At 51.3% G+C, this 15,031-nt stretch overlaps 1 protein-coding gene across 2 annotated transcripts; it reads right to left on the bottom strand.

Annotated features, from left to right (window-relative positions):
* Positions 1-644: 644 nt before the first annotated feature.
* UBE2Q1 (ubiquitin conjugating enzyme E2 Q1) lies at positions 645-8,943 on the bottom strand. 2 transcript variants are annotated; one of them, XM_047784458.1, is made up of 13 exons: positions 8,548-8,943; positions 6,223-6,327; positions 5,793-5,897; positions 5,113-5,163; positions 3,454-3,594; positions 3,141-3,225; positions 2,827-2,887; positions 2,544-2,634; positions 2,367-2,425; positions 2,237-2,285; positions 1,922-2,017; positions 1,631-1,697; positions 645-1,153 (listed from the first exon to the last, which is right to left on the bottom strand). In XM_047784458.1, the coding sequence occupies exons 1-13, from the start codon at positions 8,872-8,874 to the stop codon at positions 1,122-1,124; spliced, it is 1,269 nt and encodes a 422-aa protein (XP_047640414.1). In that variant the 5' UTR covers positions 8,875-8,943; the 3' UTR covers positions 645-1,121. The 2 variants fall into 2 exon arrangements, with proteins under 2 accessions (XP_047640414.1, XP_047640415.1); XM_047784459.1 differs by having other exon boundaries at positions 3,144-3,225; positions 8,548-8,917.
* Between the last annotated feature and the right edge of the window lie 6,088 nt (positions 8,944-15,031).

The following is a 15,031-nucleotide window of genomic DNA, read 5'->3' as shown; positions in this document are numbered from 1 at the left end:
GCCTGAGGCGAGGATGCAGGCAGACAGAGCAGTCTCCTTAAAGCTGACCCTTTCGGGTAGGACCCACCTCAAGGGAGTGCCCTGAAAGAACCCACCATCTCCAAGCCACACAACTCACTTCAGAGCTCTGTCGGCCACTCTCGGACAAGACAGGATGAAGTGAGAGACGGGAGGCAGGAGCAAGGGAGCTACCAGCTGTCACCCTTGAGTGCTAGTTAGAAGCCACTTCCTGGGAAGGAAGGGAACCAGTGACACAGGAGTGGTAGCTACACGGTTTGTTGCCAAGTGCTCGTGACTGCCCCCATCCCCACTCAGTTCATTTAAAAGCGTTTCTCTGAAACAGCCTTTTTCTTCTTAGAACTTCGAAAACATCTGTGACTAGAAGCGAAAAGTAGTCCTAAGAGTTCATTAAGGTCATCACTTCAGCCTCCCACACTGGTTCAGCAAAACAGGCTCTGCCTCCAGGGGGTACAAGTACTGGGCACTCCAGGGCCCCCAGGAGGAGGCTGGGCGCTTTCAGCCCTGTCTCTCTGGCTGGAGCAGCCCCTCATTTATACCAAAGCCACAGTGGACTTGGCACCCCTCAAGTAGTTCAGGGGATGGGGGTGGGGAATTTAAAAAAAAGATGAGTCAAGACCAGCGTCTTCAAATTAACAAACTGTAATTGTTTTCCCAAAGATACATTTTTTTTCATACACATCCATCATACACTGTAACCAAAAAAAGCAGTGTACATGAAATAAGAGAAAATAAATTAAAAATCCATAGCATAGGTAAGGAGGCTCTAGTCTGGAGCACAGCTGAGTTTCCAGCAATATAAGGAGGCTCGAAAGTTTCTTTTATAAGAATGCCTGCTAGCAAGGGTTCCAGCCAGGTGGTTGGTTGGTCTGTAAGTCAGTCTTGAGTACTTGAAACAGTTCTGTGTTTTTTTTGTTTTTTTTTTTTGTTTTTTTTTCCTTAGCGTTTAGAATAGCCATCATTGTCCTGCAATAGGCAGAGCTATCACGTCCAGGAAAAATGAGGGAGGGAACCACAGAGGCAGCGTGAGATCCAAATACAGCATTCAAAGGTAATTGGTCCAGTGGTGCCTGGGGAAGGAGGAAGGGGACCGCTCTCCAGGGTTAGCCATCTTCCTTCGGGGGTGTGTACCAGCCTGCAGAGAGACCCAAGAAAACAGTGAGGCAGAGGCTGATGTGCACCTTCGGCTCCGGGTCACTGAAGGTGTCTCCAGGGTCAAAGGTGAAAAGGTCCTAGAACAGCTTCCTGGTGTGGGGAGGACAGGTACATGGGAAGGTGAGAACCAGCCTACCTGGAGACTGTAAGGACAGGGAGAATGATGCGCCCAACCCGAGAGGACAGCAGCGTGAGATGAGCTTTCCTAAAGGGTGCTGGGGAAGAGGGGCAGCGGCGAGCGCCCATGTGCTATGACTGCCGTGCTTTACTGGAGGAGGGGTGGCAAAGCAAGGGTGGCAGGCATCACCTCCACTCGCTCACTTCGCAGAACAGGGGCAGGCGCTGTGTTAATGGGCAGGAAAGGCTCAGAAACCAAAAGGGGTTCTTGCTGTTTTGGTGAAAGTGAAAATCTCAGGCTTGCAAAGGTCTAAATCTCAAGTCGTGGCTCCAGCCTCACCGTTTTTTTCGTGGATCTGCACCAAGGACTTGTAGGACTGCTGTGCTCTTGTCAGACTGTATTGAGACTGGGGAGAGGAAGCCACCAAATCAGGCCATGGCCTTCTTGCTACCCAGAGACGCAGGAGTCCCAGCTCCCAGCACTGTGCTGTGCTGAGTCGCTACCCAGACCCTCCCTCAGGCCAAGGCCCTGCTCCTGTTCCCACCGTGGGCCTCCCTAGCCCACTGCCCATGCTGCCAGCCCAGAGGCTTCCTCGGCCTCCTTGTGGTCCAGCCAGTCCCCACCCCTTACTTTGTTGGCTCCGAACTGTACTCGTGCTTTTCCCTTCACCAGTGTGGCACTGATCTGCATGATCACTGACTCTATTGAGTAGGCACTGCTCCAGCCCTAGGAAACAGTGGGGGTGAAGCGAACAGGTCTCAAGAGCTTGTTCTCCAGAGAGCAGCTGTACCTACTGAAGGGCCCCTGCTCTTCACTCCCAGAACAGCCATCTGTTTGCCCAGGTCAGTGGGTGCAGGGCCTGCCCGGCAGAATGAAAAGGCCACCTTATGTAGGGAGCTGTGTGGGTAAAGCTCAACCTGGCCCTGCCCAGGCCAGCAGGCTCACCTGCTTGGTGAGAAGTTCCATGCAGATGGCACCTCCGCCCAGAACATACCTGCAGAAGAAAGGTTAGTCAGGCATGCCTGGCGAGAGGTCCCCGCCCTTCCTCACCCTCTGCCCTGGCTGGGCCACTCACCCTCCGGAGAGGACTGGAGACACAACCCTGACAAATGGCGGGTCAAAGGGAAAGTTATCCTGAGGGAGAGACAGGCGATGATCAGAGAAAGCAGGCCAGCGTCCTCGGGGGACTCTAAGGTGGAGGTGGAGCATAGGCTGAGGAGGGGGAGGGAGGTTCTAGAAAAGAAGGCCTTACTTTAAAAGAAAAGTTAAGTAGGATGAAGTCGGCTCCTTCTTTCTCTTTGAGGATCTGGAGATCATTGTGCAAAGCGCTGTCCTGGTCAACTCTAGAAAGCAATGAGTCTGGGCTCAGCTCCCAGTCCGGCGCAGGAGCCTGGTGGCCCCAACTCCCCCTCACCAGCGAGCAGCGGAGGACCAAGCCCCTGGCCACACCCACTCCTGAGACACCCCCCCCACCCCACCCCCCGTGGCTCCACTCACTCCTCACCCTCCTTTCCAGTCCCGCAGCCCCCACTCACTTGAGGAGTTTGACATTCCAATCATACAGACTGTCATTCACAAGTTCGACTGCATAGTTTCCTGGAAGGAGGGAAGACAGGTGTTATTAGCATGATCCAAGGGGTGAGTGATGCTCGATGCACGTCCTTCTCTCAGGCTGAGAAAAAAAGGTCAAAGGCTCCAGGTTCCCTCCAGATGGACGTACATCCAATCTAAGCCACTGGCCTGGAGTGTTCATAAGCACCCTTACATCCCAAACCTCCTGGGGCCTACTGCCACCATCATGCCCCTCATGAGAAGCTCATGTTCAGACCCCTCTGTGAGGCAAACTCACCACCTTTGAAACTCTGTGATCGGTATATATCCCTGAGCTCCTTCATCAGCCGGTCAGTAGCCTGCACCGAGCCAGACACCGCACCCTGCGAGGGAGAGAGACGAGAGAACGCCTCATGGTCATGTGCTCGGAAACACTGCACTAGACCTTAGGGGCAGCCTGGCAGCAGGCCCAGGGTTCAGGCAAGGATGAGGCACACGCATAACCCACCCAGAAGAGGATCCTGGTCCCCAGACTGATACTTGATGGCCTAACACCTCCCAGCCAGGACCCACCCACTCCTTGGCCCAGCTTCTCCCTAGAGGGCACGTACATTTAAGTAATCTTGCCTCTGGTTCTTTTTAATTTTCTCCAGTATGGCCAAGTTTTCTTTGCCGATGCCATCATCTTCAGATTTCTTGCCCTCGGCTGGCTCCTCTTCTTTCATTTCATAGTGATCTAGGTCTTCTGTGTCCTAGAGGAGGTGTAGGGTGGGAGTAGGATAGAGGAGGAAAGAAACCAACACATGCTGTGGAGAGGGGCTGTCCCCTTCCCTGTCCCACCTGAGCTAGAGCAGTGAGTTAAGGAACAGTAGTCTGCGTGGCAGGCCAGTGAGGACGCCAGCCTACCCACTGCTGGAGAACTCCCAGCCTCATTCCCTCCACAACCCAAAGGATGAGGCCGGTCTCTCCTATTCAGTTCTCAAGCTGCAGAGCTATGTAAGGGCCTAGGGAAAGGAGGAGAGACTCGGCCCTCTTGTTTCCCTGACTGAGCCTCCTTCAACCCTCCCTCAAGCTCTCCTTTGGCAGCAAAAACTCTTAATTCCTAGAATGACTTGGGCCTGACACAATGACTCAAAAGCTCATGTTTCATTAGATGCCTTTTGTACCCAGGAGTTCCCAGGATTCCAAGTCCAAAGGAGAAACCTGGATCAGAAATCTCCTGCCTTCCCAAGTGCAGGGCCGGGATCAGGCATGGAGGGGCACCCACTGTCAAGACAGATATGAGGAAGGAGGTCCAAAAAGGCAGATGGTAGAGGTCAAGAACAGGAGCAGCCCTCTGCCCTGCCCTGAGGGAGGAAGCAGTTCACTGCATGGGGGGGGACACTGCACCCAGGATCCAGCCCCCTCTCCGTCAGCCTGTGGAGACTGCCCAGCCAGAGAATGTCTCCTGGATCCCCAACCCCTTAGTGGGTCTTAAGACTCTGACAAAGTTACGGAAATCGCAGAACCTGGGCTCTTAGCTCAGTGCTGAGAAAGTGGCTAGAATGATTTCCTCACTCTGGCAGGACATAATACTAACCTAATAATTACATTAATTGCTAATATCTACTGACTAAAATTATGTCAGGTGCCATACTAGATACTATATACACATTAGCTCATGTAGTTCTTATAACCACCAGGCCATTATTCTATCATTACCCCCTTTTTACAAATGAGGAAGCTGAGGTTCAGGTGAGGTTAATAATCATATGCCCAAAGTTATGTAACTCTTAATAGGCCCAAGATGTGAATCAAATCCTGTCTGGCTCTGAAGTTCAAATTTTTAACTGTTACATTTCACAAAAGTATATCTTCAGAGAATGCATCAAATAAATTATTTAGCATTGTACGTGCAACGCCTCATTTAATCTTAAAATCAGATGTGATAGATAGTATGATCCATTTTATAAAGAAACTGCAGCTTAGTGAGAGCAGGTAAAATTCCCCAATTGAGATAGCTAGGAGAGACAGGATGCAAGCTCAGGTGTGACTACAAAGTCATCTGAGATTAAGTTCTTGACTATTTAGTGTAAACAGACCTGCGCTGAACTGTCTTCTGTGGTTGGATGTGGGTGCCCTACCTCTATGACACTGCTGTCCCTCCACAGCAGTGAATCTGTCTTTATTCCTTTGTTGTCCCAGTTCTAGACTGGAGCTCTGCATATAGCAGGTGCTCAATGCTGTGACTGAAAGAGCTTCCTCCAGTGCCACCTTGGGTGGAAGCTTACCTCAGGCATCTCTTCATCTTCGTCTTCCGAAGACACGTCCTCCTGTGTACACTGCAGTGGGGAGAGCAAAGACAGGGATCAGACCCTGGTGGCTTCCTAGAATGCAGCCTCTGACCTACTCCCCTGAGCCCCTGGGTCTGGAAGCTGCGTGCCTGCCCATAATGCTGCCACGGCCAGAACTGAGTGGAAGCAAGAGCCATGGCAATGGCTTCACTACCAGCCCATTCTTCTACCATAAGCCAGAGAATAAAAGAGTAGCACAATGGCTGTTTCTGTTACCTAACTCACACACCCATTTAATTTCCCCAAGAACCCCTGCTTTATTCAGTCATTTCTAGACTGATATTTGCATTCTGGGATCTGGACAAGGGGGTCTCAGTCCCCAGTAGCCATCCCCTGCAAATGGTAAAAAAAAAAAAACCCAACAACAAAACCACCCCCTTCCTCTCAGTATAAGGACTAATCTTGCCCAGGAGGGTGTTTTGATAGGAGAGGGGAAGCTACCAGTGCCCCATTTAGCTGGGTTCCCATTTAGAGAAAGAGGCCAAGAATCATGACATGCGTAGGTGATTGGAGTGGGTAGGAGAAACGAATGCAGGTTCATTTCAACATGTTACTTATCGAGTGCTGTCTGTGGAGCAACTCTGCATGACAGAGTTCAAAGGCCCTCAGTTGCTCACCTGTTCTGCTGGCAAGGGCTGATCCAGCATCTCCACATCTGGATGCTGAGGGAGGTTATAGAGTTTACACAGGTCGGAGATGATCCTCTTCAGATGCTGCAATAGCTGGGGGTAGGGACCACACGACATCAAATACTCCTTCCTCACCCCAATCTGGGCACGCTCTTATCTCAGAACCCAAATTGGTACCTAGTTCTCTAAAACTCACAAGCCATGGGGCCGTGGGGAGGAGTTTATTGGAGGAGCCCTGGGACTGAGGCAGGGCTCTCCCTGTGGCCTCAGGAAGCAACTCCCCTAAGGTGTCTGCCTCCAAATGTTCAGGCTATACTACACCATCCACTTTCCACATGTATCTTTCACAGGATGTTTTCAGGACATGGGTCCCACAGGAAGAAAACACACCCCCACCTCAACACCCTGGACCCCTCACCAGAGTATTCCCTTTCTTTATGTCCACCAGCCTCTCCAAGACAGCAGCCAAGTTAGGGTCATCAGACTCCACCGACCAGATGGGGGGCACAGCAGGGTATGATTCCTGAGGGCAAAAGAGCAGGGAGAACAATCAAGATGGGAGACTCCAGAGGGAAAAGCTAGATTTGGCCTGCTTTACACTCCCCAGGACTTCTAGTCCCTTTGCTCTTCACCAATGCCACCCGCCACCCACCCAGCTCAGCAGGTTCCAAAGAAATCCCAGACCAGGAGAAAAAGTCCCTGGGAGGACCCTTTCCAAGAAGCCAGGTCCCCTTCTTTTCTTCTTCAAGAGTAAACGTCAGAAAAAAGCAGCGCAGCAAACTCTCCTAACAGGGAGGGAGGTCTCCTCTCTCCTGTGCTGCCCATACACACTCCAGACTGGGGGTTCTCCCGCCCCCAACACACGGTCCTCCGACCTTCTGTTTCTGAAACTCCATAATCAGTTGAGGACAGGACCACCTCATCACCATCACACTGATGTGAAAAAAGCAGAAACCACAGATCACTTTCATTTTAGATGGGGAGGGAGGCATTAAAAACTAGATTAGTTCTCCAGAATCTAAAAGTAAAAGAGGAGCAGGAAGAATCTTCCCACCCCGTTCCCAACAGAACCTCTCAAAGGCCGGTTCTCCCCACCTCTCCCTTGGGAACCTGCCACCCTCTCAGTCCAGGCGTAGGCTGTAGGGCTCCACATGGCAGGCTGGGAGAAAGAAGCCTACGCTGCTAACATTCCCAGCATTCCTGAGCCCCGGTGCCAAATGCAGCCTGACCAGACTCCCCCTCTGCCCAAACCAAGGGGGCCAGTTCAGGCCAAAGTCTCCTATATGGGGGCCACAAGAAGTCCGACTGAGAACCTTCTCAACGAAGCCCTTCCAGGCAGAGAGACAGTGGGTGGCTTCTGGTAACTGGGAGGGCAGACAGAAGGGGGCAAACCTATCCTTAAGGAAGTGGAAGCATAACTCAGGCACAAAATTAACTCCTGAAGTTTCCACACATGCCAAGGAAACCTTATCCACTCCTCCCCGGGCTCTTAGCTCTGCCATGGCTACACTCTTCAATGCTGAAGGAAAACAAATTATCAAAGATGCTCAAGTCTTCAGCTCACTGAGCCACACCTAGTCCTTCAACCTTAATTTCTCAGCAGGAAAAAGGAGAGGGACATGAAACACAGTTTGGTGGGGCATCATCCAACCCAAGCGGAGGCTGGCCTCACCACACCTTGACCTGGTTTGATAGAAAAAAGGGATAAGAAACAAAAGCCATGTAAACTGAATTCAGACCCCCAAGCGCCACGCAATTCACAAGTCTGCCTTTCCCCAAGCTGCTCCCAATTGCAGTCTGCCTGCCTGGATTAAAGCACTGTCCCCTGGCTCGCTAGCCAGTGCTGCCAGCAGGGCAAACACTATCACACCAGGTGGTATCAACCACTGTAAGTGCTACACCATGCAGCATCAGGCATTCCCAGATTATCAGAGGCCAAACCTCTTCACAGGATGTTTGAGGGTATAGCCTAGGACATGTAAGGTGCCTCCTACTCTAGCGCACCTAGGATGGTATGATGTTCACTAGGAAAAAAGAAGGAACTGTCAGTATAAACGGGATAGCCCCCAAACGTCACCATCATTACCAGGAAAGGCAAGAACCCAAGACAACGAGAGATACCCACAGGGACCAGGAGGGGAGTGGCAACTACCAGCTGGGGCAAGAGGAGAGTTAGAGGTTATACCAGAATAAAAGGGAATCCAAAAAGAGGAGTCGCTGAACTGCAAACTATCACTTAATAAAACTGAAAGAGGAAAGAGGGGCTAAATAAGAGCTGCCTGGGCAGGGATCCCACAGGTGGGAACGTCCTAAATCAAAGGTGCTACTGAAAAGGGGGCATCACTGAAATCTGCAGAGTTCCAAGGGAGGTCCTTCCAGCTCAAGTCAGTGCAGCAGCCTGGAACCTTGAGGTGATAGTGGGGGGATGAGAGGGGCATTCCTGGGTGGCAAGGTAAAGTTGCTTAGTAGCCAAAATCATGAACCCCGGGATGTGGGTGGGTTAGTGGAAAGGGGTAGTTGAGGCGCCATATGTCGGGTGTCCCTCACTATGAAGGGCAGAGATTCTTTCCAGGTGCACGACAGAACCTCAAACGGCACAAACAAGTGTAACCTGGAGAAAAGGAGCCTAGCCCCGAGAGGGGGATTCGGCCTCCCAGGTCTTTGGAGAGCAAAAAGCCGTGTGGGGTAATCCCGAGTCCCAGACAAGAGGTCCCCAGAGACGCGCACGCGAAGGGGTCCTCACCGTGATGTTGCAGTGGATGCGGACAGGATCCCCAGGCACCGACCCCCGTGGGGGGAGATGCGGTCCGGGCGCGGCCCCCGCCCCGGCCCCTCCGGCCCCAGCCAGCAGGAACTCGCAGCTCAGCTCGTCTAGGCAGGCGCTGGCAATGCGGAAGCGCTCGTGGCCGCGGTGGAAGATGGACTCGAGCAGCTTCAGCTCCCGCCTCAGGCAGGGCCCCGGCCCCGGGCCCCCCCCCGGGCCGCCCCCGGCCCCCGGCGCCGCCCCCTGGCCCCCCAGCTGCTGCCCCGGCCCCGGCTGCTGCTGCCCCTGCGGCTGCGGCTGCTGCATCCTCCGCTCCGCTCCGCTCCGGGGCCGGCGGGCCGGGAGCCTCCGGCCTCCGCTCCGGGCTCCGCCGCCGCCGCCGCCGCCGCCGCCGCGGTCCGCACTTCCTGATCCCCCCTTCGCCAAGATGGCGCCGCCGCCACCTCCGGGACAGGGCCCCCCCCGCTCCGCTCCCTGGCCCCCCCCACAGCCGCCGGAAGCCGCGCGCCCCTCCTCCTCCTTCTCGGAGACTCCGCCTCCGTCCCCTCTCACGTGACTTCGCTGTTCTGACCTCCTTCACGTGACACCTCTCTTCTTCCCGCCCCCTTGTTCTCCGCTGCCACCCTCCACATGTGACCCAGGGCTTCAGCTCGCGGCTTGCAGAGCCTCAGTGCGTGTTTACGTACGGCGGGTGTGCGTGCGTGCGTGCGTGCGACGGCCCTCGCCGGCTCTCCCCTCTCACGTGACCCGGCGCCGCGTGCTCCCAGGGGCTACTCGTGCGGGACTCTGTTTCCTGCTCTGGGCCCTTTTACGCCGAGCACCGGTGAACGTGCCGGGCGCTCGGTGGTCGGAAGAAAGACCACCTGTTGGGCTGCCGTCGCCAGTTTGCTTTGTCCTGCGCACCCACGCTTGTCCTCGGCGCAGGGTGCCCGAGCCTCTGTCCCCTTGGGCACACACTGAATGAGGGACATGGGATTGGGGAATGAGCCGGATTGGCAGGGCCAGGACCCTCTGTGACCTTGGGTTAATTACCTTCCCTCATTTCTCTCATCTGTGCAATGACTGATGAGGATAGTAATGCTTGCTTTGCCTCCCTCCGAGGATTGGAATTGAGATCACGAAGTGATTGCTGGTCGATTATGTACGAAGAGTAGCCAATAAGCTAACCTTTCACGGCTATCAGACTCTCGGGGTCTGGACGACGTTTGGGGTGGGACGGCACGGGTTTCCTCTGCGGTGTTATGGAAGCAGTGCATGACTAGTTTACACCATTAACCCGGCAGTAAGATGGAAGGACGCAAGCCTGGGCGGACCACTTTCCCAGTCTCAAGTCGTAAGCGCTAATACCTTGTCGCAGTGGTCCCGGCATTGCCGGGGATAGGCAGCAGTGCCTCCGGAGCCTCGCTAGGTGGCACTATCACAAAGGACAAAGCTGGCAGAGGTTCCAGAGACCCATAGTTGGCGTTCCTTTGCCAAGGGCAGGTGTTAGCCTGTGGTAAGGCCCGGTGGATTCTACCAGGATGCCTCGGGGCTTGAGAACCTGGCCAGATCGCCTCTTTCTCCTCTCACTTGGCTTAAAGTGAGTTAACATTTATTTGAAGTTGACCTCGGTGCTTCCTGTTGGGCTACTCATTTATGTCGTCAGTGGTGGTTGATTAAAAGTCTTCTTTGCCTAAGTTGGGCTCTTGGTATTTAAAGATGATTGAGGTGTAGAACTAGCCCTAGGGCTGTTTTATCTCCTTTGAGGAGACTGAAGAGTTTGCTGCATGTCACCTCTGTCTGAATGTGCAAGTTGGGAGCATAAAAGGTTGTGGTAAGAACTCCCATTTATTGATCTATATTCAAATCTTGTAATAACTTGTAATGGAAAATACTCTGAAATATTATTTCAGAATATATATGTGAATCACTTTGCCATACACCTGAAACAGAGTATTGCAGATCAAGTATACCTCTTTAAAAAAAAATTCCTGTTTACTGAATACTTCTTGAGTCAGGGGATCCAGCAAATATTTCTAATTACCCAACAACATTGCCAGGGCAGCTTTTTATCTATTTTACAAGTAGGGAAAAGGAGTGACTGCCCAAGGATTTACAGCTAGTAAGCAGAGTTCCTGGGCATGTCTGCAAAGTCCATGCCCTAACCCACTCTCTGCCTTCCTCTGATGCTCTCTCAAGAAGTTTTCACCGGAGCTCCCATTGTGGCGCAGCGGGAACAAATCTGACTAGGAACCATGAGATTGCGGGTTCGATCCCTGGCCTTGCTCAGTGGGTTAAGGATCCAGCGTGGCCATGAGCTGTGGTGTGTGTTGCAGACACAGCTAGGATCCTGTGTTGCTGTGGCTGTGGCGTAGGCCAGCAGCTGTAGCTCCGATTAGACCCGCAGCCTTGGAACCTCCATATGCCACAAGTGCGGCCCTAAAAAGGAAAAAAAAAAAAAAAAAGTTTTCACATGTCCATTGACTCTAGCCCTCACCCAAGAAAACCACAAATGAAGCCATTCAAAAGATCCAGAATTCCATATTTTATAATGAGTTTTCATTAGACGATAACAACATGATGAGAAGGTCTCACAATGTTGCTCAGACTCCAAGGTCCCCAAGGAGGAAACTCAAGTCAAGTTCACTGGGATGACGTCTGTCACTTCCTCTGCTGGTCTGGTCAGCAATTCCGCTCCCTGGCTCTGGAATCTAGAAGCCCAGTGGGGAGTCATAGCTGGTGTTCTGCTGAGATGTGTAGGGCAGGGGCCTTAGAAATAGGAAGGAGTTCCCGTGGTGGCGCAGTGGTTAACAAATCCGACTAGGAACCATGAGGTTGCGGGTTCGGTCCCTGCCCTTGCTCAGTGGGTTAATGATCCGGCGTTGCCGTGAGCTGTGGTGTAGGTTGCAGACACGGCTCTGATCCTGCGTTGCTGTGCCTCTGGCATAGGCTGGTGGCTATAGCTCCGATTAGACCCCTAGCCTGGGAACCTCCATATGCCGCGGGAGCGGCCCAAGAAATGCCAAAAAAAAAAAAAAAGAAATAGAAAGGAAGTTATGGATATATTCATTTAATGATTGTTTGGGTGCTAGAGAACCAGGAGTGAATAAAACAAAACAAAACAAAAAATCCCTGCTCTCGGAGCTTACATTCTGTTGGGAGAAACAGACATGATAAAGATGGAGTTGACCAAGCAAACTCATTAGATGTGAGAGAAGAACAAATGTGTACTGAGCTCCTACAACATGTGACACAGCTGGGGATGTGGCATTGAACGAGGCAGACCCAGTCTTCACCTTTTTCATGCCTTCAGCCTGGTAGAAAATCAGATACTTCAGGAATTGTTACACATCCAACCACTTAATTGCAGTTACAGTAAGTGCCTCAGAGAAGAACAAGCCTGGAGATCTGGAAGGCCTCCTTGAACAAATGATGCGCTAGATTCTGAAGGATATGTAGAATGACCTAAGGGAAGAGGAAAGGCTGGACGCTGAGGCAGAAGGGACAGCATGTGCAAAGGTACTGGGGTAGGACCATGGCCAATTAGAGAAATGGAAAGAAGGCCTATGTCTAGAGTGAGGAAGAGAGAGTGATGCAGGTGAGGCAGTTAGGGGTTAAATTTTGGCAAATGGTCAAAACCATGTTTAGGAATTTGGGCTCTATTTTAAGATTGAGGATGATCAAAATATCACTAGAATTTTGAGAGGCCCTGGATGCCTGGGTAACTAATAGTAGCGTGAACGGAGAGTAAGATTTCTCAAAGGAGAGCTGAGTTTTGTGGGAAAGGTGGAGAGTTGGGTTGTAAACACATTGAGGGTCTGGAGGGAGGGGGTGTGGGACAATCGCCTGGACATTCAGTGGGGTTTGGTTCTGAGTTTGGGAGAGAAGCAGAGCCATCGATGTTAACTGGAGCATCAGCTACAGCTAATTTTGAATTAGACCATAAAGGGCACAGCACAGCTGAGTGGAAAGAGCACCGATGTGGGGGGTCAGAATTGGGTTTAGATTTGAGCTCCTCGGCTTTGGTAGTTTTGTGATCCTGGGCGAGTTATTTAATTTCTGTGAAGCTCAGTTTCCTTATCTGTAAAATGAGTGTGATACTCTGCCTCGCAGTGCGGGGCACTGTGCCTGTTTAGAGGAAATGGATATGGAAGATGATTAACACAGGGTTGGGCAGGCACATAGTCCATTGCTCAGCAAATGCTCACCCCTGCAACTGCTATGATTACTCTTACTGCGACAGAGTCGAGGGACTCACCAGTCAGTAAACATTTATGGAGAAGGAGTTCCCTTGTGATGCAGCGGATTAAGGATCTGGCATTGTCACTGAAATGGCTTGAGTTGCTGCAATGGTGCAGGTTTGATTACTGGCCTGGCAACTTCTACATGCTTCAGGGGTGGCCAAAAACAAAACAAAACAAAACTCACAAAAAACCCCAAACATTTGGGGAGTTCCCGTTGTGGCTCAGCAGAAACAAATCTGACTAGCATCCATGAGGACACAGGTTCGATCCCTGGCTTCGCTCAGTGGGTTACAGATCCGGTGTTGCTGTGAGCTGTGGTGTAGGTCACAGATGTGGCTGGGATTTGGCGTGGCTGTGGCTGTGGCCGTGGCCAGCAGCTATAGCTCCAATCTGACCTCTAGCGTGGGAATCTCCATATGCTGCAGGTGCAGCCCTAAAAAGACAAAAAAAGAAAAAACAAACATTTATGGAGCTTTGTCATGTGTCAGACACTGGTTGAGGTATGAATATATGGCACTAGACAGACAATATACCAGCTCTTGTGGCACTTACATTCTGAGCGCAAGGAGTCAGACAATAAATGAATAAAATAAACAGAGGAATATCCAACTGCTACGTGAATGCAAAAAATTAAAGTAGGGTCACATGGGAGAGAATGCCTGTGGGTTATTCTAAGTCCAGTCACCAGTGGCTGTCTCCCTTGGAAGGTGGGGTTTGTCCCGAGATCTAAGGAAGAGAAGGCAAGCCTGGGAGGGACTGGCCAAGAGCGTGCCAGCAGAGAAAGCCCCAATCCCCAACCCCCTGAGAACAAAGGTGGTGTGATCTAGAAGGAGGAAGCTCATGATACACTGGCTGAGGGTTCAAGCTTGGAACCCCAGCTCTGCCTCTGCGAATGGTGTGACCTTGGACAAGACTGCCGTGTTTCATGTCCAGCATCCCTCACATGGAAACCATAATAGTAACTACCTAATAAAATTGTTGGGATGATTAAGGGAGATAACACATGAAAATCTCAGTTCAGTGTACATAGTAAGAGCTCATTTTTCTTTTTCTTCTTTGGTCACCCCATAGCGTACAGAGTTCCCCTGCCAGGGATTAGATCTGAGCCACAGTTACACCTACACTGCAGCTGCAGCAACACTGGATCCTTAACCCACTGCACCCTACCAGGGATCAAACCTGTGCCACTGCAGAGACATGGTCCATCCCATTGCATCACAGAGGGAACTCCAAGAACTCTTTTTTTTAAAATAGAGGATCAGTATACCTTGAGTCTTGCGAAAGAAGAGAGAACAGAGTAGGAGATGAGGCCAGTGAAGAAAGAGCGGTTGGCTTAGAGAGACCACAGTAGGTGGTTTGGGTTTTATTCACAGTGCAGTGGGAAGCCACTGAGAGATTTGAAGCAGGGGGTGGCAAGATCTGATTTAAAAATGTAAAAAGATCACACTGGCTGCTGCTCTATGAAACATGAATTGAGAAAGTTTTTTGGTTTTTTTTTTTCCTCCAAAGGTCATGTATTATCCGAGTGAACAGATATGCTTGTTTGGGGCAAAATGAGCAGCCTTCTCCTTTGACTTGCTCCCAGAAGCACTGCATTCTGTCACTGACTCAACAAATATGTCCTGAGCACACTTGCACTTTGCCAGGAGCTGTAGTGCGCGCTGGGGACGCAGAGACAAATAAGCTATGGTTGTTGTGGGGAGAGCCTTGCTTGATCCCTGGCACAGAAGAGAGGCTCTTACATGACAACTGTGACTCATTTTATCTTTTTTTTTTTTTTTTTTAGGGCTGAACCTGTGGCATTTGGAAGTTCCCATGCTGTGGGTCAAATCAGAGCTGCAGCTGCCAGCCTATACCACAGCTCACGGCAATGCCAGATCCTCAACCTACTGAGCAAGGCCATGGATCGAACCCGCATCTTCATGGATACTAGTTGGGTTCGTTTCCACTGTATCACAATGGGAACTCCCCATTTTATCATGTTTGTTATATTTGTTACTCCTGCTCTTAGGAGCACATGGTGATGGATGAACTGGAGCCGGATATAATCAACTGCAATACAGTGTGCCCAGTGCAGTAACAGGGATGAAGGAGAGTAAGGGCCTTGAAGAGTGAGAGTCAAGGTTAACTTCCAAGAAGGAATGTGGAAGCAGAAGTAATTTGAACAGAAATGGGGGGTGTTTTGAAAGAATTGGCCCTAAAGCATAATGAGGTTGGGAAGAAAGGCCTAAGACGAAGGA

The sequence above is a fragment of the Phacochoerus africanus genome, chromosome 6, assembly GCF_016906955.1.
Source record: "Phacochoerus africanus isolate WHEZ1 chromosome 6, ROS_Pafr_v1, whole genome shotgun sequence".
NCBI lineage: Eukaryota > Metazoa > Chordata > Mammalia > Artiodactyla > Suidae > Phacochoerus > Phacochoerus africanus.
The sequence above is the reverse complement of the archived record's forward strand: the minus strand, read 5'-3'. Positions and strand labels throughout refer to the sequence as shown.